At 35.8% G+C, this 27,976-nt stretch overlaps 2 protein-coding genes across 4 annotated transcripts; one reads left to right on the top strand and one right to left on the bottom strand.

The window, feature by feature from the left end:
- The first annotated feature begins 5 nt into the window (after nt 1-5).
- Nucleotides 6-18,744, top strand: AE7 (MIP18 family protein (DUF59)). 3 transcript variants are annotated; one of them, XM_088961181.1, is made up of 6 exons: nt 6-454; nt 7,918-8,124; nt 12,738-12,841; nt 12,960-13,059; nt 16,770-16,815; nt 18,398-18,744. In XM_088961181.1, the coding sequence occupies exons 2-6, from the start codon at nt 7,999-8,001 to the stop codon at nt 18,496-18,498; spliced, it is 477 nt and encodes a 158-aa protein (XP_088817307.1). In that variant the 5' UTR covers nt 6-454; nt 7,918-7,998; the 3' UTR covers nt 18,499-18,744. The 3 variants fall into 3 exon arrangements, with proteins under 3 accessions (XP_088817307.1, XP_088817306.1, XP_088817308.1); XM_088961180.1 differs by lacking the exon at nt 6-454 and adding an exon at nt 7,329-7,600; XM_088961182.1 differs by lacking the exon at nt 6-454 and adding an exon at nt 7,329-7,600 and having other exon boundaries at nt 18,388-18,744.
- A 5,438-nt stretch (nt 18,745-24,182) lies between these two features.
- LOC148879609 (sulfate transporter 1.2-like) lies at nt 24,183-27,475 on the bottom strand. The gene is made up of 11 exons (XM_088974833.1): nt 27,137-27,475; nt 26,994-27,042; nt 26,686-26,893; nt 26,400-26,574; nt 26,210-26,275; nt 26,103-26,119; nt 25,251-25,566; nt 24,954-25,147; nt 24,655-24,740; nt 24,483-24,559; nt 24,183-24,332 (listed from the first exon to the last, which is right to left on the bottom strand). Exons 1-11 carry the CDS (start codon nt 27,473-27,475, stop codon nt 24,183-24,185), a joined length of 1,677 nt encoding a protein of 558 aa, XP_088830959.1.
- Nucleotides 27,476-27,976: the final 501 nt, after the last annotated feature.

Below are 27,976 nucleotides of genomic sequence, written 5' to 3'. Positions count from 1 at the left end.
CTCGAGGGAGGAAAAGAACACACAACGAGAGAGTTCTCTCTCTCCCCTACGTCTCTCTCTTACTCTGGCATTATCTTTTCTACATCTTCCTCAAATCTCTCTATCTTTTCAATAACACTACCCTCCCTATCTTCCTTCCACGCTTCTCTTCTTACTTCTAATGCCTCAGGAGAAATAGAGCGACAAGGGGGAGAGAGAAAGGCATAGATAGAGAGACATTAACTGTTTGTTCCTAGGGTTCAACCTTTAGAAGTTTCATTTCAGTTTGCATAGACAGAGTGGAAACTGTGGCATAGTATCTGTTAATAAAAAATGGTTAAAGAAGGTGAGTGAGAGAAGGAGACATAGCAAGTAGACCGGAGGATAAGAGGAGTACGTGATTGCTTCGACTCGGCAACTCTATACGTTTTAAGGATTCAAGGAGTCGGCCAATCGATTGAAGTTGATCAAAACGGTAAATTCTAATTGAAGTCTTTCAACTTTCAAAGCCTCATCACGTCTCTTTTTGCTCAAATCCCCCTTTCTAATTTTCGTTTTTTTTTTTTAGTTTTCCTTTTCTTTTATTCTACGTAATTGCAAAGGAACCAACGAAAAGCAGAGACGTTTGGACTTCCAAATCTTCTCCTGCCAACTATTATTTTCGTTTGCACCATCAAAACCATATGGTTGATATCTGAAACGTTTGGCATTCCGTTGCAAGAGTTTTCTCCATTTCCTTTCATTCTACTCTCTTCATCTTCACTGGGCTTTCTTCATCGTTGTTCATCAATGAAAATACCTTGGTGGTATTTTTATTCTTGGAAAGATATTTTTTCCTTCAATAGATAGGCGATGCTGGCTTCCCTTGCTTTGCATCTGACTGCATTCAATTTGGTTTCAGTGACAAAGGATTTAACTATACAGGTTTGGGCTTTTTTTTTTCTTCATTTGCTTCTGCCTTTATGGTTTCATTTTGGTGTTCTTTGTCGGTTTGCTCTTAGGGTTGAGGTTTTCCTCTTCTCTTTAGTTGGGGATTTTCTTTGTTTTGCCATTGGGGTTATCACTTATTGCCATTGCTCTTAGATCATGGTGTGCACCACTCTGCCATGTGTGAAAAATATTCCACCATTCTTTTAGTATTAACAGGGTAGCTTAATGAGGAGATTTTTTAGACTTTTATTTGTTCTGCTTATAATTTAACTAATCTAGAATACGATTAAAGAAGACATACGAATTTCTTTAATTGACATCATCTCCTGTTTGAATTAATTCCATAAGTGAGTGCTTTCATTTCATTGATGTTTAGAACATATGCACTTACTGGTTTTATCTAAATTTTACTAGATGGCTATATACTAACTTTAGGACAATTATGTTTATTCACATTGATATATGTTTCTTCATTTGGTGCTGGGCTTGCCATTATTGGTGAAGAGGAAGTATACCTTCGTTGTTTATTCTTACTTTAATCTTGGTGGAAGCATTTCCTTTGTAGGTTTAGGTGAGTCTGCTCTCATTGTACTGCTGGTTCTCCTTTTTAGGTTTTGTAATTTTTATTATTTTAGAATATTAGTCACCTATTTGAGGGATTGGTGTTTGTTGAATTGGTTGATTTCTTTGCTTGGTCCCAAGTAAAAAACCAAATATTGCTTTGTTGAGTTCACTTGGTTGATTCCATTAAGCCCTTTATCATAGGATGTAGAGCCTTTACATTATATACTCTTCTATTTAGAAGATATCTTATGTTTTTAGTGTTAAACTTAAGAAGGTTTAAGTTCAAAATTGTAGGGAGCAATTAATGATGAAAATTTGCTTTAATATTGAACTAGCGGAGGGGCCCCTGATTCGCTGGGGCTGAAATGGAATTGTAACATTGTTATTTGCTACATTAAAAAAGATAATGATTTCTTAAGAAATTTGCAATTATAAGTACTCAAGTCTTGAAATTCATATAAAGACTTAAAAGAGATCATCATGTACTCGTTTTTTAAATATTGCTTCAGCAAAACATCTCGTATAAAATAATACGATCATACAATGATAGTTCTGAGTTTGCTTTATAGTTGTCCTTTGTTTCACATAGAGAACTCCCAGTTGATTCGAACGGTAGGACCATTCGGCCCGAGAATTGTCTAGGTAACCAGTTTTGTTTTACCCCAAACCCGGTCCCTAGCCAAAAATTGTTGAATCAATCAATGATTTGTTGACCTGAGCAGTTGAACTTTTGACCCATCGACCCGTTCAACGGTTTTAGGTCATTTTTTTTATTTTTAATTTTTTAATTTTTGTTGTTAAAACGGGCCATCTGTTCAAGCTGGACGGTCGAACCGTTGACCTGGAAATTGGTGGCCAGAATGGTTTCGTTTCTGGGTCGTTTTTTCTAGATGTCAATAATTAGACGAAATAACTTTGTACTCATAGTCAAGGGAAGGATAGATATTGCAAGGGATTCCAAAACCTTGAAAGATAAACCCAAATTGACCTTAAACACAAGAAAAAAAAAATGGTGGTTAATCCACCAAACTAGAAAAACCAAGGGAAATCGAGTCCAAAGTTCTGCTTTGAGACGAAGCTAAACATACATGCAATCAAAGAAAGGGACAAAGCATATTGTCTTATAAGAAAAAAAAAAAAAAACACTCAAGAAAACCCAAAGAAAAAACAAAAAGAAAAGAAATAAAATTGTGGTAAACCCTATATCGTTTTGGAGATCTTAAAGAAGACGAAAGAAAAAAAAAAACAAAAGCAGAAAATGAAAAAAAAGGAACATACTGCAAAAAACACACGCTCGAATAAAGCCCATAGTAGAAGAAACCTTTGAATAGTGAAAATCCAAAAGCAAAAAAAACCATGATTTTCAAACCGTCGTTGACCCAGACGGATGGACATTTTGGCCTAGGAACTGTCCAGGCAACTGGTTCCGTTTTACACCAATCTCGGTCCTTGGCAAAATACCGTTGAATTGGTCAATGACCCATTGACCCGGGTGGTTGAACCATCAACCCATTGACCCGTTCAATGGTTTTGGCCTTTTTTTATTTTTTAATTGGGAACCGTCTAGGCAACCTGTTCCGTTTTATCCCAATCCCGGTCCTTGGCCAAAAACAGTTGAATTGGTCAATGACCCATTGACCCGAGCAGTTAAAACATCAACCTGTTGACCCGTTCAATGGTTTTTGGCCATTTTTTTTAGTTTTCTAAGTTTTTGTTGTTAGAACGAGCCATTTGTTCAAACCGGGTGGTCAAACTATCGACCCGAAAACCGGTCGCTAGAGCGGTTCCGTTTTCGGGTCGTATGAGTCACACGCTCGAATGAAATAACACGTATGATTCTGCTTAATTGACCTAACACACTCAAATTTGTGCCTATAATTTTTGTTGTTAGAACGGGTCGTTTGTTTGTACCAGACGGACGAACCACCATTTTTTTATTTTTTTGAATTGGGAACCGTCCAGGCAACCGGTTCCATTTTACCCCAATCTTGGTCCCTGGCCAAAAACCGTTGAATCGGTCAAAGACCCATTGACCCGAGTAGTCAAACCATTGACCCGTTGACCCATTCAATGTTTTTTTGGCAATTTTTTACTTTTTTTAATTTTTGTTGTTAGAATGGGCCATTTGTTCGACCTGGATGGTTGAACCGTTGACTTGAAAATTAGTGGCTAGAACAGTTCCATTTTTTGGTCATATGAGTCACGTGCTTGAATGACAAAACACGTATGATACTGCTTAATGGATCTCGCACACTCAATTTTTTTTTGTAATTTTTATTGCTAAAACGGGCCATCTATTTGAACCAAACGGTCAAACCGTCGATCCAAAAACCGGTGTCCAGAACAGTTATGCAATTTTTTGCTTATAATATGTCAGAAGAAGCCGTCCGTTAGAATCGGACGATCGAACCATTGACCCAAAACTGATGGCGGAATCAATATTCGCAATTTTGACTAGCATGGTTCAGAATTTACTAATGTAGGTCCATAGTACGTCCGTATAATTACTAATTATAATTATTACTGCTTTTTTTTTTTAAGATGAGTTTTAGGCAGATTTATTTCATGTTTTCCCCTCCACGCCTCTACCTTAGCCTTTACAAAAAAAATCTAACGAATTTATGCTACCAAGACAGATCTAACTTGCAATGGAATATATCTGAAAATGATTTCTTGGTTGGTTGATGTTGGTTCTGAATCGTAAGTCTGCATTTTACTAATCGTAAGTCTGCATTTTAATAGTTTTTAAATTGTTAATTAATGTAAGTTATAATTTAAATTATGTTTTAAATATTATTTAAATTATATAATTTAAGCTATAAATAGCAGAAAATTACATTTAATGAACAGAAGTTATCCAAGAAAATAACCAAAATTAAAGTACTAATAATTTTGTTATAATAACCAAAAAATGTTCAGGAAATGACAAAAAATGGATTAACATGATTTCTAATAATTCTGATAAATTACCAAAAATAAAAATATAATCATTAAAATTACTTTTTGAAAATATGTACTAATTATCAATAATCTTCAAGAAGTAAATGCAATTAGCTAATGGTGTATTTAAAGTACATTTGTTTTTTTTTGTATTAATTATAAATTATATAATTTAAACATTATAATCCTTGCCTATGGTCAATATTAGTTCATTGTGTTACAATGGAAAATAGAAAAGATGTATTTACTATTATGTATTTCCATTATTTCACTTTCACTCAACAAAGCATGTGAATCACACAATTATGCTAAAAAATTATGCTAATAATTATGAGTATTCTTGACATAACTATAATTCCAATAATAATTAGGAGTATTATTGAATAATTTTTGGAATATTAATAATTGTTCAACAATTTCAACAATTTATTTATGAAAATTAGTGTCATTTATTTTTAATTAATATTTAATTTCTAATGTAATGTATTTTTAATTTCTTATTTTTAATCATTAATTGTTTAAAATTATAAAAAAGTAGTGTAACTTATTGTTATTAAATATTTAATTTTTATTGTTATTTAATGTTATTTTGTTATTTTTAATCATTATTTGAACCCCAACCTCAACCTAAAAGCTACATACATACATACATACATACATACATACATACAAGGTTCAAAAAATCGTTACGTATCAGCTGATACGTATTGTAACTGGGACTTAAACTGGCCCCTCTAAATCAAAATTGAAAAAAAATGTAAAAAATTAAAAGAGGACCGGTATAAGCCAATATGCCCTACCGGTGTATCGACTAGTATCGATACTTTGAACCTTGCATACAAGTAACAAATTTTATATCAATGTATAGATATAAATTTATATATATATATATTTATAATAAAGTAAAACTAAATATAAATTTTAGGGAAATTGTTGAAAACTCATCATGAGTTTTCAGCATTTATCTTAAACAAACCACAACTTTTCAAAATGTCTAAAACTCACTATGTCAATAAGTTTTTATTTTCCAAAACTCAGCTTTTGTTAGCGCACACTTAATGTTTCTTAATTTCATGACCAATTTACCCTCAAATGGTGAGTTAGAGGAGAAGGGTTTTTTTCAGTTTTCAATTTTCTTGTTTTTTTTTTTTTGCATTTTTAGTGTTTTGTTATAGTTTCCAATGATTTTTTTAATTTCTGTTTTTTACATTTTTCTATTTTCTACAATCTATAATTTTCCTATATCTTTTGTTATTTATTTGCAATTTCTGTGTTCTTTTATATTTTTTAGTGTTTTTTCAATAATTTTTATTTTCTGAATTTGTTTTTCAATTTCTATAGTTTCTATAGTTTGAAAATATATTTTTTATTCTGTTTGTAATTTGTGTGTTTTTATGTATTTTATATTCGAAAATATTTTTTTTAACATCAAGTTAGTGACGTGGTGAGTTTTAGACATTTTGAAAAGTTGTGGTGAGTTTAAGAGATGTTGAAAACTCATTGTGAGTTTTAGACAAATTTCCTAAATTTTAATTAACATAGGCAATCATGTCCCTGTCCCAAGAACAAATAAATATTATTATGCCTAAGCTGTGGGGCAAGATGGGCTGGGCAACCTATAAAATTGTTAATACACTATCAAAATCTAGCGTGAAATCTTATATGTTTTTTGATTCATTAGGCTACATATTGAGGGTAGCCCATCCCCCATAGCTCCTTAAGATTTAGCTTAGGAGATTGTCACATTGTTTCAATGAGTGCAACTTAGGGGATTGGGTCAAGTTGAGAATCGACCAAAGCTTAACCTAAAATCTTAAACATTGAACTCAATCTTAGATTAATTTAATTATGACTAAAAATTAATCTACAGATTAATTTAATCATGACTACGACCTAACTTTATATACTTACTAATATTTAAGTAACATTTACAAAGAATTATAACTTTTAATCATTAATAAAGTAAAATAAATAGATAAAACATTAATGGATAATATGGAAACAATAATTATTTTATTAAGTAATTACTAGCATTTTATTATTTTTATTAAAAATTATTAATATAATTAATCCAATTAACTAAATTACTAAATTATTTTGTAACAAGTTAATAAAATAAAGATTAATTATTTTAAATAACATTACATTCTTTCCTTATAATGATTATTAATTTTCGTTGTTTCAATTCTTTTTAACAAATCCCGTACATTGCATAAGTCCCTACTAGTTTTCAATACAAGATTACAAAAGTCGGTTGAAACGGTGTGGTCCGATGGATTCAAACTTACCCCGAAGGATTTGATCTCACAACTGATACATGCTGTGAGATTGGTGTGAAAAGCGCTACGTGGGAAGGGGATCTGCTCTTCGCACATGGCCGCCTCATAGGCACATCCACTGTGCAGTGAGAACAACTCCCATAAATAATAATTTAGGAAGATGTTTTCAATGCATAGTAGGAAGTGCGTGTAAGGGCGGTGTAAGGCGCCTGTGTGAGGAGCAGAACGGATCTGCACTCATCCTTCAGGACCTTCACAAATTCCTATCCTATATTCAGGTGGAGTCGGGATCTCCTGCCAACAAAATTCCCAACTAACACGTTTCCAACTAACATTACATCACAGCATGGTGGGTCCCAATAATGTGATGGATTCCACATGATGTGCGGACACAGATCGGACATACAGATCATGTTGGAATGTTTGGAGAGGACTCTTATTTGCGACTCCGGATCTCCTACCCGCGCCAATTCTATCCACACCTACCCGCAAAACACGTGTTTACATCTCCGTCCCACAACATCCCACAACGTCGGGTGGGCTCCAATGCCTCACGTCACGTGTACGGTGTACTATTACGTATGTAATGCCGGAAAAGTGTTTCAGCTGTTTGATTGATTTTTTCCCTATATCCAGCAAGCCTGCCCAGGGAGTGGGATTTGATTTGAAAAATAAATTCTAATCCGATGGTTAAGAGGCTATTCCAAATTGGATTCCGATATTGGACAGCCCCCGAGTACATAAACTTGCACCAAAAAGAGAGTCGCGGTCGCGAAGAATAAAAAAATACTAGTACAAAACCTTTCATTCCCGAACCCGAAGGAGTAAGTCCTTCTGAAATACACAGCACAGGCAACACCTTCCAAGCATTCAAGGCGGCAACGGAAGTCTTTGATTCTGAATTCCTGGTACGCTATTCTTTCTCTTATTTTCCTGCCATTTCGAAGGAAGGAGAAACGGAAAAGATCTGCACAACTTGAATCGGTGTTGACAGATAAAACAGCTGTGACATATTCTTATTTTCTCTCGAATTTGGTTGATTTCTTCCGTTAATTCTATGTTGGTTTAGCTAAACTAGAAACCCATTAAAAAAAACAAAGAATGAAGAATGAAAGGTTCAATCTTTCTTAAAAAAGCTTCTCTATCTATATTAATAGCTTTATGGTTTCTAATAGCTTTTACTTGACATTTGTAACGATGGAATCACTTCATTAACCTTATGCAGCGATTGGGTCAAAGTAAAGGAGGGCAAACTTTTCCTTGGATATCTCTCTTTAGCGTTTCAGTTCTTGATCAAGCTTTGAAGATGGTTTCTGGGTTAATCAATGCCAATCCTGTTGTCTATGAAAGAAAAGAGCGTCGAGTTCGGACTGCACCTTTCAGCGCCGATGAATACGCTGTAGAACCCATTGACCAACAAGAGATTTTTGATATCCTTTCAGTTTGATAGCTTTGATGATTCTTATCGATGTTTCTGTACAGTTTATATGCTGTTTATTTTTTCTTGTACGATTTTTCTTGGTGAGTAATATGGACGGTTAGGAGAATTTTTGCTAATTGTCTTATTTCTTATATGGAGAAACATTATATAATTATGGCACTATGCTTTTATCACCAGAATTATAATATGCTCATTGATCAGGGTTGTCTATTAATTATTCTCTGTTTAGGAATTAATTGTTCATTATTTGGTCTTTGGTAGGCAGGTTGTGGAAATCCTCAAGCCTAGCTTTGGCAAATAGGCCTACTCCCTGAACCACCTTTTTAGTAACTATGGGTTTGTCTTCTGCTTTTCTCCAATTCTCCTGTAGTCTACAATATTTAAGATTTCTCGACTTCTTCAGGAACAGGATTATCAAAAGAAAAAAAAAGAGAGAAAAAATAACTTTTTCAAGAACAGCAAAGAAGCTGTTGAAAAAAAAATCAAGAATTCCTATGTTATTGGTTGTACTTTGTCCAAAAAGTTGAAACATCATCTAAATCAGTGCCTTTCTATTTTGTGCCTTGTTGTGTATAGTTGTTTCTTGACAACTTTTATTGTTATTTTTCCTTAATAATATATGTAGAAGTGATAATGCTATAGTCTTACTTGTTGATATTGATTTTTGAGATGGCTATGCAGGATTCACCCAAACACCAGCTAATTAGGTGGCTGAAAATGGGCCTATGCAAGCTGGAATCAGGCCACAAAGCCCTCAGCTTGTTAGCTTGAGGCTTAGCTTAGGTTTACTCAACAATATAGGCTGGAGAACCCTAAGAAAATCTAAATTATCAATAAAAACAAGTAAAGACAGAACTCATATGTTGGTAAAAGGTTTTGAAATGGGAGGGCCTACATGATGCTCAAGTAAAACAAAAGGCTGGCTAGGGGTCTAGAGGGGCCATAGAATCTTAGAACATTGAAAATGTAGTTTCTAATGGGGTGGTGAGTTTTGACTGCATTTGGGATCAGCAGGTGTTTCCTATAGTGATCAATGAAGTTTTATTCCCGATCTTTTTCTTGGTGAGGTGCTCATAGTGGATCACCTTAATCATAGGAACCTTCATATGCCTAACAGTAACAATGTTCAATGTGCTAGGAATCACAATAATCTGCTGACCATCTGATATTGTAATTTGATAAAACCTGAAATTTGGTGTTTCTGAAAGATTCTTAAGTCTGAAGGTGAATTTGGAGAGAGAAGAAAGTGACTTAGTTGCTGAATCCTTGGGGCTCTCTACTTCTTTGTGGCCATTATATTATTTAGGTCTCCCGCTAAGTGCCAATCCTCGGTCTATTGACTTTTGGAAGGCAGTATTGGAGAGGATTAATAATAGATTGGTGGCCTGGAAGAGAAGTTACATCTCTTTGGGTGGTAGGACTACTTTTATAAAAGCATTGTTAGCTAATCTTTGATTGATTATATGTCAGTGTTTAAAATGCCTCAATTGGTAGTCAAAAGGGTAGAAGGTAATGAGGGATTTCTTATGAGATTTTGGGGAGAGTAAGAGGGATCATTTGATTAAGTGGGAAGTGGTGTGTAGCTGGAAGGAGTTAGGTGGATTAGGGATTGGGAATGTGGATAAGAAGAATATGGAATTGCTAGGAAAATGGCTTTGGATACTGCCAATTGAGAAGGACAAATTGTTGCACAAGGTGGTGGTAAGCATCCATGGGTTGAATGAAAAGGAATGGGACGCTAGCCTCTCAACTAGAGCTACTCTTGCTTCTCCTTGGATATCTATTCTTGGCATCTTCCCTGTGTTCTCTAATTTTTTAATGCATGATGCTTATTCTGGTAATAAAGTGAATTTCTATTACGATCAATGGGTGGGGGAGTCGCCTCCAAAGGATCTTTTCCCTTCTTTGTTCTCTCTTTCATCTTTAAAGGGTAGGTCCATTGCTGATTTTAGTGTACCTTCAAATTCTTCCAAAGGTTCTGATTGGAATCTAGGTTTGAGAAGGAACCTTAGAGAGTCTAAAATTTCTGATGCTTCCAATTTTCTGGGTTTTCTTGATGGGATCTACCTTGACGTTGGGAAAGAAGACAGCTGGGTTTGGAGGCCTCTTGCCTTGGGTCATCTTTGTGTGCCTCTTTCTTCAAAGCCTCAGTTCTTTCTCTTCAGGGTCAACCTCCTTTTCTTATAAAAGAGGTTTGGTGTAAGACTATTCTCCCAAGGTTGCAGCTCTTTGTTGGGAAGTATATCATGAATGCATCAATACATGGAGCTTACTACAAAAAGGAGGCTTTATTGTACTATTTCCCACATTGGTGCACTCTTTGTAAGTCCAATGGTGAGTCTTGTATTCACTTACTAATATTTTGTTATTTTGCCATTAGTATTTAGGAAGGCATTTTCTTTTCTTGTGTATAGGTGGAATTATCCTACTTATGTCACTAACTTTTTCTCTCCAACAAGGCAACAACCTTGATGTGGCCAAAAAAGAAGGGGAAGAATTATGTGGAGGTGTTTGAAGGCAGCAATGGTGTGGAGTCTATGGGAGGAAAGGGATGCTAGAATCTTTGAAGACAAGGAAAGAGGTGATGAGGAATTACCTGATTGTGTCATCCATAGGGCAGCTTCTTGGTTGAAAATGATGGGATTATTTTCATTTTTTTTTTGTGGATGACATTTCAAGGAAGTGAGCTGTGATAGCAGGAACATCTTCAAAAAAGAAAGAAGGGCTATGTGTAAATTAGACCTGTTCATGGGCCGAGCCGGGCCGGGTTGGGTTCAGGCTGGGCTTTGCCTTTACATTAATAGAATATGCCCAGGCCCGAGACCAAGCCCGACCTGACCATTGGGCTTAGGTATTGAGACCGAGCCTGGCCCTCATATAAAGCCTAAAGCCCAGGCCTGGGCCCGAGCCCAAGCCTGAGCTTGACCAGAAATTTGGAAAAATATATTTTTTTCTTTTTTATTCAATTAAAAACTATTTTATTTATATTAAAAGACCTCAAAACCTAAAAAATAATGAAAGATCTCACTTTTACTTGAAAAAAGAGAAGAATAATAAAGAAAAAATATTGTATATATTTTTTATTATATAAAATATATATTTGTTATCTAATACTTTATCAAGTCGGGCTCGGGTTGGGCTTTTTTGAGAAAGCCTGAGCCTGGCCCGAAAAAGGTCGGACCCGATGTTTTAGGCCTGAGCCTGAGCCCGTAGGCCTGAAATCCTGTCCAGGCCTGACTTAGATCAGGCCGGGCCGGGCTGGGCTCAGGCTAGGCCCATGAACAGGTCTAGTGTAAATGAAACTGAGTGGGGGATTTTTAAATCTCAACTTTGATGGCAGTAGTGTTAGAAAGCAGGGCCTTCCAGCACAGGAGGTGTTTTCAGATATGATGAAGGAAATATAGTGGCAATGTAATCTGGTTCAAATTGTCTTGGGATACTCGATAAAGTGGAACTTATGGTGGATGTGTTTGGAGTGCAGAAGGCTGTGGAAATGGGTGTGTCCAACCTAATTATAGAGGATGATTCAAAAGTGATAATAGGCTGGTTAATGAATGAGGAGAAAAGTGATTTTGATGTATAGAGATCTAATGAAGAAATTCAAATGCTTAACTAGGAATATGCGAGTTTAGAATCAATAGGTTAGTAGGGTGGCAAATGGCATGGCTGATTCTTTAGCCAAACAAGGGGTCAATAAAAGCTTGATTTTCTGGGCTGATTTTTAATAATATTTTTGGGGGAGAGAGTTGGGGTCAAGGTTCTAAATATCGATACGCCGGTCAAAACCGGTTCAGGGGGGACCGTTTAAGGTTCCTCCACCCCCTGAACCGGTCAAAACCCCGATACACCCTCTGTAGTGGTGTATCGGGGTGCTCCTGATACGATATGTGTTGATTTTTTAACCTTTTTTGGAGTATGATCCATTCGGTTTTTCCTTTGATGGTTTTTCCTGCATTGGGTTATTGCTTTATAAATAATGAAGAATGTCTGTTACTGATAAAAAAAAAAAGATGTGGGGTACCATTTCATTCTTTGCCTTAAGGTTTGTTGGTTCTAGTGGTGCCTATTCTTTGTGTTATATGTTCTTTGCCATCTTTTGTTGCATCTGGAGGGTGGGAAATTGAGCATCTTCCGCAGAAGTAGGATCTTATTTAGTAGATTATGTCAGTGCTGAAGGACCTTTGCTTATTTAAGAGGAGATTTGTGTATAAATGGCACACTATTTTAGGTGTGGAGGGTGGTGCACTGTGGAGTGTCTTCTTTCAGGTGCTTCCCCCTATATATATAGGGAAAGCACAATTTCTCTTTCAGAATATGAGCAAAATGATAAATGAATCGAACATTTTTAATAATTTCTCATAACAGTTAATTTGTTGTAACTTTCCAACTTCACATAGTTTGTCATGTACTATTTTATTATTTTTAATTGTCACTAGCCTAGGTAGTCATTTACTTCTTTTTTTTTTGTATAAATTTATATGCTTTCTTGTGATTAAACAGGATAAAACTGTATTTCATGGTCTCTCTCTCTCTCCACATACACACTATCTTTTTTTTTTCTGCTGTATCTTATGGAATTATTTATTTTCTTAACAATATTAAATCATATTAGAGATATAAAAGATCCAGAGCATCCTTATTCTTTAGAAGAACTCAAAGTTGTTACAGAAGATGCAATTGAAGTGGATGATAAGCATAGCCATGTTAGGTAATTCCATAGATTCTTCTGCTTTTACTTAATAGTCTGCATGCTTATATCTATCCTAGATGTCAATTCTCCAATCTCCGTCATAATACTGTTAGCTAATTAAATGTATTTCATTCAGGGTTACATTTACCCCTACGGTTGAGCATTGCAGTATGGCTACAGTTATTGGGCTATGTTTGCGGGTGAAACTCATGCGCAGTCTACCTTCTCGATACAAGGTAATACCCCTATTATATCAAAACAAAAAAGAAAAGAAAAGAAAAAAAAGGTGCTACCCCTATGATATCAAGATGGGAAAGAAACTTGTGTTCTTTCTTTTTTGGATATGTGGATAAATCATATATTGGACAACAAACCAAATGATAACTGAGTTGGCGTGTACAATCCCCAGAGGTTGAAGTGGTTACAGGAAGGCATCTGGACCATTATTAAGGCATTACATTATCAGTTCGAAAATTGCCAAAGCTATCCACCATAAACTTCTCTGGTTCCATAGTGACAGATTTCATTAAAACATCAGAAAGCTCCGAAAAGGGAGCATACAGTAGGGAGCTTGTTTAAACTTAATTAATTAAAACAAGAAGGTATGACACTATGACTATCTCTTGAAGGAAGTAAATTACAATTTACTATGCACAACCTTCCAGGAAATGCCACATATATCTTGAGCAGGTCTTTGCATGGTGCCAGACCAAAGTGGCTACTTGATAATGCATCAAAGTTCACTTCAGTAAAAGGTCATGGTCGGGGGAATAATGAGAAAGTAAGATAATTTTGATTAAACAATTTGGAGGGTTTACCCATCAACGAAAAATAAATAAAAAAAGATGATTTGGAGGAATGAACATCCATAGATGGTGCAAGCCAAAATGCTTTGGCATTTGGGGAGAAAAGGGAGGAGTGAACTTTTATGTTGGTTTCTTCATGGTCTCTTCAAGGCCGTGATGATTTAACCCATATTTGGTTCTACAGAGAGCACACCCAGTATGGATTATATTCAAAAGCAAGTTCATGAAAAAAATTATACTCAGGGAAGATCTAATACTGAAAATGACCTCATTTTTTTTATCAATAACAAATTCATTAGCATCTCCATTAATTCAGCAAGAAGGTAATTACAAAGAGGAAGACAAACACTCTTATCTTCTAAATACAATTTCTTATCTTCTAAATACAACTTGAGCCCTCAAGAAGAAAAGAAAAGGAAATAAAGAACAATAATTTACAATTTATCCCAAAACATTGAATCCCTTTCTACCCCTTGTTTAGCTCATCATCAGCTAAAGAGTTAGCTGATCTTTGAACCCACCTCATCTTCACTTCCATCTCCCTCACCAGCCACTGAAAATTTTTTCCTCTCATTACTGTAATTCCATAGGCTACTATTATCTTTATTTAGCCACCCTATCACCACCTCTGAGTCCCCTTCAATTATGAGTTATCTGATATTCATCTTGTTGGGAAAATGACCTCATTTCAGTGTTGCATGAAGCCTCCTAACTGGATGAAGTGTTTATGTTGGAAGACATTGGCTTCTTCCACCATGGATTCTTGAAGATTGAGGGGACAACTCTATGAAATATCTAATGTACAGTGTGACATAAGTTAATGTACATCAAGACCTACTTTTCCTATAGAACATTAATAATTAACCAACAGAAATTCTTTTTATCATTTTCTATAGGTATAAGATGGTAGGCATCTGTATCATTTTCATGGTATATACTTTTATTTAAACATGTCCCCAAGTCCATCAAAGCTAAACTTTTTTTTTTTTATCAGCAGCCATCAAAGCTAAACTTTAACCTTCCATCAGGTGACTGCTCCCAATTAACATTTCTTGTTACAGGCCTGTTACGTGCACCAGTCATCACTGACCAGCCTCACATTAGGTTTTCCATTCCACTGTCCTTAAATTCAGCACAACACCACAACTCATGACCCAGTGAGCTATTCTCACCTAGGTTAGCTCAATTAGCTCCTCCACCCTTATCTTCTTGTCATCAAAGGCTCTTGAATTTCTTTCCCCCAAATAGTCCAAAGAATAGAAATAGATACTCTTGTGCTTTGCCATAGCAACCTCGTTCTTTTAGATTTACAATCTATGACATTTTGTCCAAAAAGATCCACAATGTTTTGTGGGGACACCCATTGCTTCCCAAAGAGCAATAGGAAGTAAAACCACATCTTTTAAGAGAATTGACAAAACAGAAACAGGTGATTGGAACACTCCACTGTTAAGACAGAGTGCACAATCATAAATGAAGAGAAACAGGTGATTGGAACAGAAACAAGTGTTTACTATTTGAAGAGAAACTTCCCAACAGAAAATCTTTACCTTCGGAGGAGGAGGGCCTGACCAAATTTCTTAATATGGAATAGGAGAGGTCAAAAGCAACTTCTGAGAAGGTTCAAGGGATTTAAAGAAAGAACAAGAGAAGGAACCATTACATGAAAGGGGCCAAATTCACTCGTCCTCACCAGTAAAAGTATGATAAACATTAGATAAACAAGAGAGAAGTGTCATATAAATCCCTGTCCCCTACACCTCTTCCCAAATGCAGATTCCAAGACAAAGAACCATTTTCCAAAGAAACCATATCTCCAATCATAAATTACTTTGAATAGCATCTCTTTTGTGTCCAACATAAAGAGTATATTGTTCACCGAGCATTATCTCTCTTTGTGCAAGATAGTTGGTTGCCTATATTGGTTATTTTTAGATCTTATGTTGCATGAATATGGGATCCTATGTCATAATTTGTTACTTTTGTTTCTTGCATTTTAATTTAAATGGAGCATTACATAAATGTAAAATATTGGTCATTGTTGGTTATTGCATTCAAGGTGTTTATAAATGCCTCCTCTTTATTTTCGGAGATTTATGAGTGTTAAGAAAATCTTGGGGGAGTATTCAAAGATGGGGAGGGCAAGGTGATAGCATTACACTCTGGCCCAATAGGTGTTGGAGATTCATTAAGAGCTGAGATTATGGCCTTACTTCAAGGATTGTGGCCAAGCAATGGGGAATTCATAACTATGAGGTGGAGGGAGACTCCAAGCTGTTAATAGGATGGCTGCAGACAAAAAAAGTCTGGGGGTGTGGACATTTAGATAGCAGATAAGGGAGATTTTTTCTTAGCAAGGGAAGCTGGAGTACTCTTAATTGGACGAGGTCAGCCAATGGTGTGGCTAATTCTTTGATATTGTGTGTTCTTTTTGTTGGTTTAATGGAAGTTACCATTTCCAATAAAAAAACTTCACAAAATCTTAAAGCATTTTTGTAGTTTGTGACTGATTGAAGGCAGAGTATATTAAAGGGTTTTGAGTCTTAGCTTCCATCTTCATCTTTTTGCTTGTGGGTTGATTCATGGTAGTTTACTTGGTAGTCAGGATTGAAGTAGAAGAGGAAAATGGGATAGCATTGGTTTATGTGGAAAATTATATGGGTTTAAGGAGGAAGGTTGTATATTTGTATTGTGTGGGATTCACCTTGATCAAATAGCAGAAATTCCAAAAAAGGTAAAGTCTGTAGATTTTTTCTGCTTCAGTTGCGAATTGGGAGCAAAATAAAAGGTGACCATTAAGATGGAGCTGGTTTATGTATACATACTGTAAGCAGATTAAAGGAAATAAGGTTATATTTTGTGTTGTTCAGTGTTCACACTGATAAAAAAAGTTGTGTTGTTCACCTTGATAAATCACAAAGGGAAATTTATTTTTCATTCTTGTGTTTGCATAAATTGGTATTTTCTGCTGTGTCTTGATTGGATATTTTAATTTTTATCCAAGTCCTTGAACTTGATTTTCTATGCTCCATATATTTTGAAAGGGTATTATTTTCTTACATGGCAATGCTTGATGCCATTGGTAAAGAATAAGTTTTCTATGACACTTCTGTTCTCAACTTCTCTCTCTTTTTGTTTAGGTGGATATCAGGATAGCACCTGGAACTCATGCAACTGAAGCTGCAGGTATTCTTTTTTCTGATGCTTATATTGTATTTGGGTTGTGGTATATGAAATAGTAAAACTGGATGCTTGTTTCAATTCTAAATATGTTTCATTAGTTAATCTGAGGGCATTCAGACCCATGGAAGGGTAGCCTTTGATCAGGAAGTTCGATACAGGAGGTAACAGGAAGATTGTTGAAGATGTTGTGGAGGATCGTGGAGCATTGCTGTGGTTGATTGATCCCCTGGGGCTTGTGATCAGGAGGGTGTTGAATCTCCCGTGGCCTGTGACAAATCAGAGGCTCAGAAGGATGCAGATTTGCCAATTCAAGAAAGTTTTTCTATTTCGGTGGAGTTGTTTCTGACTGGTTCAGAGGAGAACAATGAAGGGGTGGATAGTGGACTGGGGGATGGGAAGGAAGTTCATAAGAAAGTTCATGTTCTTTGTTTGATCAGCGAAGAAGATGGAGGTGGTTCAGAGGATGGTCCAGTGGAAGCTGTTGGTGACAGGAGTCTTTCCTTGAGATGGATTCGTGCTGGTGATGCTTTTTATTTTGAGGAGGTGATGATAGGTAAGTTAGAGTGGATTTGGGTCACAAAGGGAAAGATGAAGGGGGAGGTGAGGTTGAGGAAGTTGGGCTGGCTCCAAAGAAGTTTTGCGTTCCTTGCAAGAAACACATTGTTCACATAGCTAAAAGTCTTCTTGCGGCTGAAGCTTTGATTGTTTGGCACAGGTCCCGCAAAAAATGTTAAAAGAGTTTACAAGAGAAAAGGGGTAAATACAAAGGTTTTGGTGTTGGATGGTGTTGGTGGGGGAGACTGTTTTGGCCCCAGAAATTCAGAGATTTAGTTGGATAATTTTCACAAGAAAAGGAGAAAGAGTTTGGGAAGAGTTGAAGATGAGGTGAGAATGGTTGATAGGGTCCCAGGAGAAAAGGTGGTGAAGGAAGGAAGTTTAGCTATTTGAGAAAATTGTTGACATTGGCAAAAATCTTGGTCTGTTTTTATGGGTGGGGAAGCTTTTGTTGGAAACACCTTGAGGAGATCGAGATGAGGGAGGAAAGTGTGAACAAAGTTATAGTGGGGGAAGGAGGAGAGGTGTGGAATGAAACTGATGATAGGCAGGAAGATCTGCTTGTGGAGGAGGATTAGTGATGGACTGATGGCTTGTGCAGTTTTCATTTGGTCTTGGGGCTTTAGGGGATGAAGTGAAGGTGTATTGTGTTTGACGAAGTTTTCGGTTTGCTGTTTTGTTTGTTGTTTGGTTTTTTCTTTCATTTAAGGCGTTTTCCCTTCCTCTTGTCGGTGATTCCTTGTCACCATGTATTGTTTGTTCTCTTGTTTCTTTAATAAATGTCCTTTTATTATCAAAAAAGAGGTAGCCTGGATCTGAGTGACATTTTCCCCATAAAGTCTAACAAAGTTTGATGGAGCATGAAGAAACAGAGTGTGGACTCCAACAGTCAAACCCATATGTCTTAATTAGATGTCAACAATGTCAGTTTGTACCTATCTAGTTACCAGGTGTTTTTATAATCTTCTCTAAGCTGGAATTACAGAATAATGGATTTGTCTAGTAACATGCTGCCGTTAGCTTCTTGCAGTTAATAAACAGCTGAATGATAAAGAACGGGTGGCAGCAGCATTGGAAAACCCTAATCTCTTAGATATGGTTGATGAGTGTCTGGCACCAACTTATGCTTGACCAAGTGCCATCTGATGAACAAATTCAGTTTATGGCTTGTTTGAGAGGTCCACCGTAGCACCTGTGGTTCTTATTTACTGAGTAGCAACTATGTGTTAGCTCCACAATTTATTTTGCTTCCTTTCGTTTCATTCTTTGGTGTTTTGAAGGTTTAGATACTGTATGAGGTTTTCTGTGAAGTTCAACTTTGGGTTGGAATTATTGAAATTGATGCAAATGCTTATTTACTTTGACCTTTGCCTTTAATGGTGTACTGAAACTTCGCTGAAACTGTGTGGATCATCATATCTTCTATGACTTGTCTCACAACGTTCAACAATACTGTATTGTTTTGTTTCATCCAATCTTCTCCTTAGACATCCTTCAAAGCCCTTATGTCCATTACATGAAGATCCAAATGAGAGTGGACAAGAGAAGAAAGCCCCTGATTTTTATAACATACTTATCTCTAGTCCGTGAAGAACATGGGAAACTCACCTTGGACTTCTCACTGTGCATATCCATTGAGAACATGTTGCTAGGGCATATAGGAATGGAAATTTTTTCCATTTTCCTGATCCCCACAAGGACCCACCCCGAATGGGGCGGGGATGGGGATGATTTTTGCCCCATGGGGATGGGGATATAGAAATTTTCATCCCCTTTGTCGTGGACGGGAAGAGTACACCATGCATAAATATATATATTAAAAATATGATTGAATATATTTGAATCTTTTTCAATTGTTTTGTCAAATTTTAATTATTTTATTTAATTTTTTTTTAAATAAAATAAAAAAAAGACAAAATAATTGACATAATAAAAGAATACGGAGAGTGGAGATCCCCTTTGGCCCCTTCCCTTCTAACAAGGATGCGGATGGGGATTGGGAATGTGGATAGGAATTTTTGTGAGATCACATCAGCACCCCACATGCACATCTCAGCATGCATTGGGAATATCTCCCCTACTTATTATTGGGAGATGTTCCCAATACACAATGGGGATGTGCTGTGGGGCATTGATGTGGATCCAATTTTTGTGGGGACGGATGGGGAATGGCCTGCCATGGCGAGTTGCTTCCTAATGCAAGAAACCATTTACTGAGACTGGTTGAGTTAGATTGATTATTTCCATGGAGTATGATCTAGGTGCTTCAACCCATCTAAGATCCACATGCTTGTTTTTTTTAGTAGTTCTAATGAAAAAAAAACCTTAATTTTTGTTTTGCTAATGTTGTTCAAGCCTCATTAATCAATTGGGCATTTTGGTAGAATGACCCTTGTTATACATGAATTGCTAAACAGGATTTCCTATTCACTTTTTCTACCCATTCTCTACCCGTTATAAATTGCAGCCAGATATCTCTATTATGAATTGAGAGATATGCGACTGCAATTCACGGCGTATACAGAATGGATAGGAAAAGTGAAAGGGAAATCTGGATTCCATGAATTGCAACATCAGATGTTATTCAATCCATGGTGGTGTTATGTCTCTCTCTTTGGGCAAGTATTATGGCTCAGGATTTTGCTCAATTGAATAATCTGCCACAGCAGGATTTTAAAAAAGTGCATTATTATATCAAATATTTCTATATTATATTTTATCATACATGTATTATATTAACTATTATGTCTCTATTAATATTTAAAATTTTCTCAGTAAAAGGGATTTTATTTATTTGTTCGTTAGTTTATTGCTGGTTGCCTAAACAAAATTTGAGAGGGTATTTATTCTAGTGTGCCACTTTGATCATTATTAAACATAGATGAGGAATTTTATTAGGTGCATGAGTGCATCCTCCACAAGCAACAACAATAACAAAAACAAAATGGTTCTTTATGATCAAATTGAAAAAAAATGGTTAGAAGAAAGATGTTTTATATTCAGAAGGATCCATCTATATCTATATGTATATCTATATTTTTTTATAAGAATATATCTATATCTATATTAGAAATAGGAAAAGGGAGACAAGAGGTCTACTCACTATAGAGCTCACATGGACATCCTTTTCTCATTTCTCATACATGTTATTTATTTTTAAATGAAATTATTGATTATTAAAAATATAAAAAAAAATCAAAATATAAGCCCTCTTGGGTCCTAATTGTCTTTATAAAAATCCATCACTGCTCTCTCTCTCTCTTTCTCTCTCGACCCAATAGTCTAATATTCAATATTTGTAACATCTCCCTTCCCCATTAAATCCCTCAATTCCTCTTACCTCTTTTGGCTCTTAAAGCAGGAGTATAAATTAAATGGATTGGGTCAGGTTAAAGTCCAACCCAAGACCAACCCTAAAACATGGACCCTAACCTAAACCCATATTGATGCCAAAACCTAAATTTGTTAGCCCAAGCCTAACAATATTTCTATCTAAGCCCATGCATTGCATGGATTTACTTGCATGTTAGAAGTAAAATGGACCCTATGCAAAATATGACTACATCGCCCCAAAATGGAAATTTTCACCTTTTGTTTTTTACCATGCTTGTTCTCAATTGTACTTAGACTAGATTAGTAAAGTTTTGGAAAACCCAATTTAGTGACGTAAAAACTAGTCTATGTGTTGGATTGAAAATGATGAATCCCATATCTGTCTTTAAAAAAGAATGAAGAATTCCATATAAGAATTCATCTACGGATGCATACAAATTCCCAAATCACATTAAAATCCTGTATGTTCTCCGTTTTACATTTTCCTTCTTGCTCTCTTGGTTTCTGATACAATATAGTAGAATTTCAAAACCCTACCCCGGCTTTTCTTCCTTTTATAACGAGTAAAGAACATTTGGTCAGTTCAGTTTGTTAAATTTTGAAGGGATCATTGGAAATTCTTTATTCTTTGAATTGGATATGCAATTTGGATCAGATCTCCCATTGCTCAGTTCAGTTTGTCAACCAACTGGTGTATCTTCTCCCAAAACGAGCTCTATCCATTCATACTTGGTCTGTATATTCCCCATTAATTCGTTCTCTCGGCAGTCTTAAATGATTATAATTTGAGCATTTGAATGAATGAAAATTTGCCTTTCTGGCGTTGAAAAAATAACTAAGGGTAGTGACTTAAATGCATTAAGGTCGCGTGCTTATGTTAATGCTTAATTAATGGAATAAGTGTGCAGAGAAAAAATAATTAGGGTATGAAGTAGGATCTATTCATGCCTAATCAATATACTATCTATTGACCTATTAGCTTAATTTTGCATTATTATATTGCAAATATCTCAAGCTGACCTCAATATGTCCACACACACACACACATATATATATATATATATATATTATGTGGCTTATTTTTCATTATTACATGTGGCTTATTTCTTGCTTCATGGAGAAAATTATGAGGACAATATAAATAAATAATAAAAAAAAAATCAATGAAATGACCACTATTCCTTTTATTTTCCTTTTTCCTAAAAGCAGCATGCTTAAAATAGGCTTATTAGGGATGCAAATGGATCGGATTGAATTCAAATATGAGTATATACATCAGATTAAATCTTCTCGGATCGGATAAGGGTGATCCAAATCTGATCCAAAAATTCAAATAGAGGTGATCCAAATTCGACCAAACAGGATTGGGTCTTGGATCCCGACAATCCATTTGCACCCCTAAGGCTTACCTATTTATGTGATTTAAAAGGTCTCTTAAATATCAAGTGTCAATTAAACCTCTTATAATACTCCCATCTGCATGACTCCATTAATTGAAGTCCAATTATAATAATTCATTTTAGGGTTGAAAAGGGTATCTAGCTAATTGTTATCTGAATTCGATCCCATTTAGAGTGACCTGAATTGGAGTTGTTTATAGTGGAATAAATATGAATCCATCCCTATCTGTTCTGATAAGATCTAATTCCATTCGATTATATATTGTTAGATAATAAAAAAACTATTCAAGAACCTTATTTGACAGTTTAAGCTTTTAGGTTGATATTCATACGTTTAAAATTTATATGGTATCTACAGTAAAGATGATTTAGATGTAATATTTTTAGTAAATAGTAATAGATTTAAGTTTCGTGTAAGTAATTTTCAATTCATTTTGTCCATCATATATAATATCAAAGTTATTATTAATTCATTTTATTAATAATAAATAACATTTTGAGCATTTTTAAATTTAATTTATTTATACTATTCAATAATTAACTATAATCCAACTTCAATTCAAATCCTATATAATAAAATGGATAACATCCGTTTGGAAGCAGTACAAATGCAAATATGGATAGCGTAAACACATACAAAATAATACAAAATATAAGGTTTTACACTCAACATATTTGCATTTGTACCCCTTCCAAACTCAGCCTTACCAAGAAAAAGGTAAATTGTAAAATCTATCCTGAGTTTCCTGACAATTATAAAACCTCTCTTGAGGTTTCGTTATAGTAAGAACCTCCCCTGTAAATTTGAAAAATCTCCAGTCCCTTCCACCGTTGTCATAGTAACAAGGCTTTGAATTTATGAAATTGCCCTTATTACTCACTGGGGCATCTTTTTCTACATATTTCAGAATGTCAGATTTGCCCTTCCAAAATTCACTCAACTTGATTAGTTTACAAAAGTAAAATTACTTTACTCTTTCAATTTGACCTATGGAACCTTTTTAGATAAAAGATCTTTGGCAGTATTTTAGGTCTCATTTGGCACGTCTTTCTATGTGGGCTGTTGGTTGTTTGGAAGTCAATGGCCTATGTTTTGTCTTTTTTCTGTTTGATTGGAAAAAAACTATCCATCAAAAGATGTCTCTTTGAAAAGACACGTAAAGCCGTTTTCGATTATTTTCGAAAAGCTCCAAATAAAATTCTTCAACTTTTTTCATCGCATAATTGCATGGAAAGACGTGCCTTAATCAGGCGGTCTTCAAGTTGCTAAAATATTAATGCAAAAGCTCACATCATCTTTTGATTGTTCAGTTTGCCAAAAGATTTTTTCAAAAAAGATTTATCAAACGACACCTTAATAAATATTGATACAAATTAATAGGCATACGCCATATTGATAAAATAGGTATTTTCAAAAAATATTGCATTAGGCCAAAGTTTTCCATAGGCAGAATGATGGAAGGGAGGTTACTACAGGTCTTTTCAAAATAACATGGGAGATTTTTGTTAAAATGAAACCTCAAGGAGTTTTTATATTTGGGGTGACCGAGGTGGACTAAACCATAAATTTATCTTTATTATTATTATTATTATTTGATAATAAATTTCTCTTTATATTTTAGTTAGCTAAGAAAAGAGAAAAACAGTATTTTTGGCACTAGTGCAGCAAAAACGTTGTAGAGGTATGGAGCTGTAAATTCTATATAGTCACACTGTTTGACCTGGACAGTCACACCGTCCGACCTAGAAACTGTCCCGACAATCGGTTATTTTTTATTTTACTTTTTAAATTGCGGTGGGCCCTCCATTGAACCCTCTTTCGATTTGAACCCTCGACCGCCAACCCAAAGCAACCGCCTATCTCACTAGTTTTTCTACAATTAATTAATCCACAATGTAAACAATCTGATCACCTTTACTCCACTATTCCTTTTACGTTTCTTCTTACACTAAAATACAGAACAGACAGAAACTACATCATTTTCTTTATGGAATTAAGTATAAAACTAGCTTCCAATCATGTTCTTAGTGCTTCTTTTCCTTGAACATTATTTTCTCAGATAGATGAAGATAGTCTCTTAATTAGTTCAGCTCCGATTCTGCAACCTTGATACTGCATTTCAAGACAGCATCATCCACTGTTAGGAAGATCTTATCCTGCCCAATCAATTCCGTCAACTTGGATGCGTGAAACTTGTCTATCACTGCTTGCCCTGGATTTGCTAGAACAAGCTGTAGAACATGTAGTAGCTTTAATATACAGTTGTCCCTGCCTAGATTTATTAATACTCTCTCTTCTCTCTCTCTCTCACTCTCTCTTTCTGATAAATATATAGTATCTTTAATTTAATAACATGGGATAGTTATACTACTGTGGCTGACCTGAACATCTTTCTTCCTGAGGCTCTTATATAGATCTTCCAGAGCATGGATACCACTGGTGTCAATGTCAATAACGGCTGCAGTGAAAAGAAGAATCATGAAAATGAGTTTCAAGCTAGAGGGATGATCAATTCCAACATGTTTAGTAAAAGGAGAGAGTCTGAATGTTTACGTGACAGATCAATGATAAGGAACTGGATTCTTGGTAGGAACCTTGCTTTGAATTTCTCTTCTTCATCACTCAACCATCTTCCAATCCTACAAGAAAGTGAATATAATTTAACATATTGTCAGTTATATGATGCTCAGTGACTTAATTTTCTTAATCAAAATTTCAAAATCCAAGGTCATCCTGAGCAATGTTGATTCTCACTCCTTCCTCATTATATTGAATCTATTAAATTCAAGCTAGTAAGAAAAAAATAAGTTAACATTTGGAAAACAGATCAAAGGGAGTTCGCTCAAAAATACCTCTCTTTGACATAGTTACAGTTGGAGAAATAGATTGCAGAGTCGACCCTAACTATGAGTAAGCCTGAAACCCTCATTGCATCAGGATATTGATCAATGTTCCTATAGATGGTTGTCTTCCAGGGAAGCTTTCCAAGTAATACTACCCTTGGCCTTGTCACTTGCAGGAGTATCTTAGCCAAAGATAGGGAAACCTGTGTCATGTAAGAAGAAAATTAAAGCTTATGAAGAGAACCCATTAATTAACTAGAAGTAGTAAGCTGATTTAATTTGTAGGTTTTTAGATATAATTCTTACAGCAATTAAAAGGCCGATTTCAACCGAATCAAAAACCACACCAAGGAAAGTTCCCATGCAAGCCACGAAATCCAATTTATCAATCCTCCATATGAGAAGCATTGACTCAATGTCGACCATTCCGATCACGGCAGAAATAATGATAGCAGAAAGAATGGTGCTGGGAGTGTACTTAAAGAGGGGTGTGATGAGTTCCAAGGTTAGTAAGACAACAATAGACATTACTACATTGGATATGGTTGTCTGGCAGCCAGCCATGTAATTCACTGCAGATCGAGAGAAGGAACCTGCAACAGAAGTGGAGTCGCCATCAATTAATCAATTCATGCAGAAAGCATAAAGAAAGATGGATATCATTAGCTTATTGATATTGGGTTTCTGTGAAAGGGGAGCTTTAGTTGATAGCTAGGTCTAAAAACAATGTAATTTCATCCGATTCATGACCACCATATCTACATATTTGTAGGCAGCATTATCAGCACAAATCCTCTACTGCAAAATGAAACACCCATTTCAGTTTTGCATCTATTTTCTTCTAACTATGATATGTACTTCTAGCTCATGAAAAATTTGTATTTTTTGTCTCATTTGCACTCACTAACAGTGCAAATTTTGCATCCTTCCTCATCCTTCAATTCTCTATCATGTAAAGTGGGGACCACATCGTCTTTCTTCCTACAACACTCCAAAAGAAATCTCTCTCCCCTCTTATATCTCCATTCTCTTTCATATAAAGTGGGGACCACTCCATTTTACTTCCCATTATATTTCTCACAAACAAATATGACAAAGTCAAATCTGAAGCAATAACTAAACCAAAATTTACCCTCAGACTATTTTCATTCCCATAACCTCTTGTTCTTCTTTCCCTGTTCATAAACCACCTAACGATTAGAGAAAATATTCAATGCAATAAACCAAAATTAAATAGATTTAATAATTAATATATAGTCTCTTACAATGTGCTTGGCTAACAGAAGGAAACCCAAGAATGTTGTTCCTATGATTATAGTCTGCCAATTCCACTGCAAAATGTTGTAAATTTCAGTAGTCTTAGGCTGAACTCAGAGCTCAGTTGGATTGTTTAATCCATGCATGGTGTATGGATCCTTGAAATAGCAATTAAAGAAGGGAAATGTTAATGCTTACTCCATGGTGTACTGATCCCCATACTGATCGCATAACAGAAACAATATCAGTTTTTCTTGTAAAATCTTTTATGCCGAGGAAACCTTTTAATTGTTGCAGTGCAATTGTAATGGCAGTCCCAGACAGAAACCCAACAATTGCAGCATGAGATAGGAAATCAATCAAAAATCCCAACCTAAAAGCAAACCCAGAAACAGTCATCATTATATGGTGTAACAAATAAACCGATCGAGAATTAATAAACAGTAAACCAAGATCGGTACAGAATAATTAAGCTGTTGATTACCTGAAAAGTCCAAGTGCAGCTTGAATGATCCCAGCAAAAAAAGTAGCCGTGAAAGCAAGCCGACGGTAGTCAGCTGCATTCTTGACGGGATCAATCTCATCCTGGAGCATAGTTCCCAGTATGAGAGACACCACGGCTGCCGGTCCGATGGCAATATCTCTTGAACTTCCCAATACGGCATAAATTAATGGAGGTACAAAGCTGGTGTCTGTAAAAATTAACAATTAACCCTTTAAGCAAAACACAGGATTACTACTTGATACAGGATCCAAGCAAAACCCAGAATTTCAGTATGAAGAAGCACTTACATAGCCCATACTGTGGAGCCAAATTTGCAAGCTTCGCATACCCAATATCCTATTCATTTTTTCAAGCAAAAGAACTATTAATTAGCATCATATGTAAGGTTCCTACTTTTCTTTCTGGGACCCATGAAATATCTTCTCTCTACCTGTGGAATACAGAGACTTGCAATGGTGAGTCCTGCAATGAGATCTCCTTTAAATTTAGCTAAACTGTAGTCTCTTCCCCATTCAAAAATGGGGAAAATGGCCTGGAGACCCAGGATGAGCTTTCTTGATCTGGGTTGATCCTTGAAAGGGCGTAAAGGGCCATCTGGAAACAACGTTTCCTTCACAGTTTCCTTGAAATCCTTGAAGAGATTCTGGGGAGATGGCAGTCCCACCTTGTGAACGTGCGATGACAAGCTCTCCGTGCGACGACGTGAGGATGGCAGACTCTCAATGTCCATCTCCCTGTTTTGCGTATCTTCGTCAGTTGAATGACCCATCGGAGGCAGAAACTCTCTCTCTCTCTCTCTCTCTGAAGCTAGCAGAACTGTATCTGAAATCTTCTCCTGCACCACAGAAACAAAACCGGATACTCTTGATCAGAGAGGGCGTAATGTGGATCATGGAGTGATTATTACACTAATATAACGAGACCCTTTTGAATTTTAGTTGAACCCATTACGTTCATGATGAAAAAGTGAAAGCTTATTAGAAGAACTATATAACTTAACAGGAAACTAGCTCAAGGTGGAGGCAACGAGAGCTAACAATGTAGAGATGCTTCAGAACTCAGAAGAGGCTTCTCTCTGACAAAGAAGAAACGAGGGATTGTCTTTCTTATATAGTTCCCAAGAGAAAGAGAAATTCCAGGGCAATAGGGGATTCAGTGCCCATAGAATATGATCATCCGAGCTAGCTAGATCTTTTCCATGAATATATATTATCACATGCAAGAATGCCAGCGCAGCAGTAAGAGGGAGTTGATCATCTCTTGATTAATT

This window comes from Nelumbo lutea, chromosome 1 (genome assembly GCF_056320005.1).
Source record: "Nelumbo lutea isolate HS-2025 chromosome 1, American lotus-T2T, whole genome shotgun sequence".
In the NCBI taxonomy this organism is placed as follows: domain Eukaryota; kingdom Viridiplantae; phylum Streptophyta; class Magnoliopsida; order Proteales; family Nelumbonaceae; genus Nelumbo; species Nelumbo lutea.
Note: the sequence above shows the minus strand (reverse complement) of the source record. Positions and strands in the feature narration are given on the sequence as shown.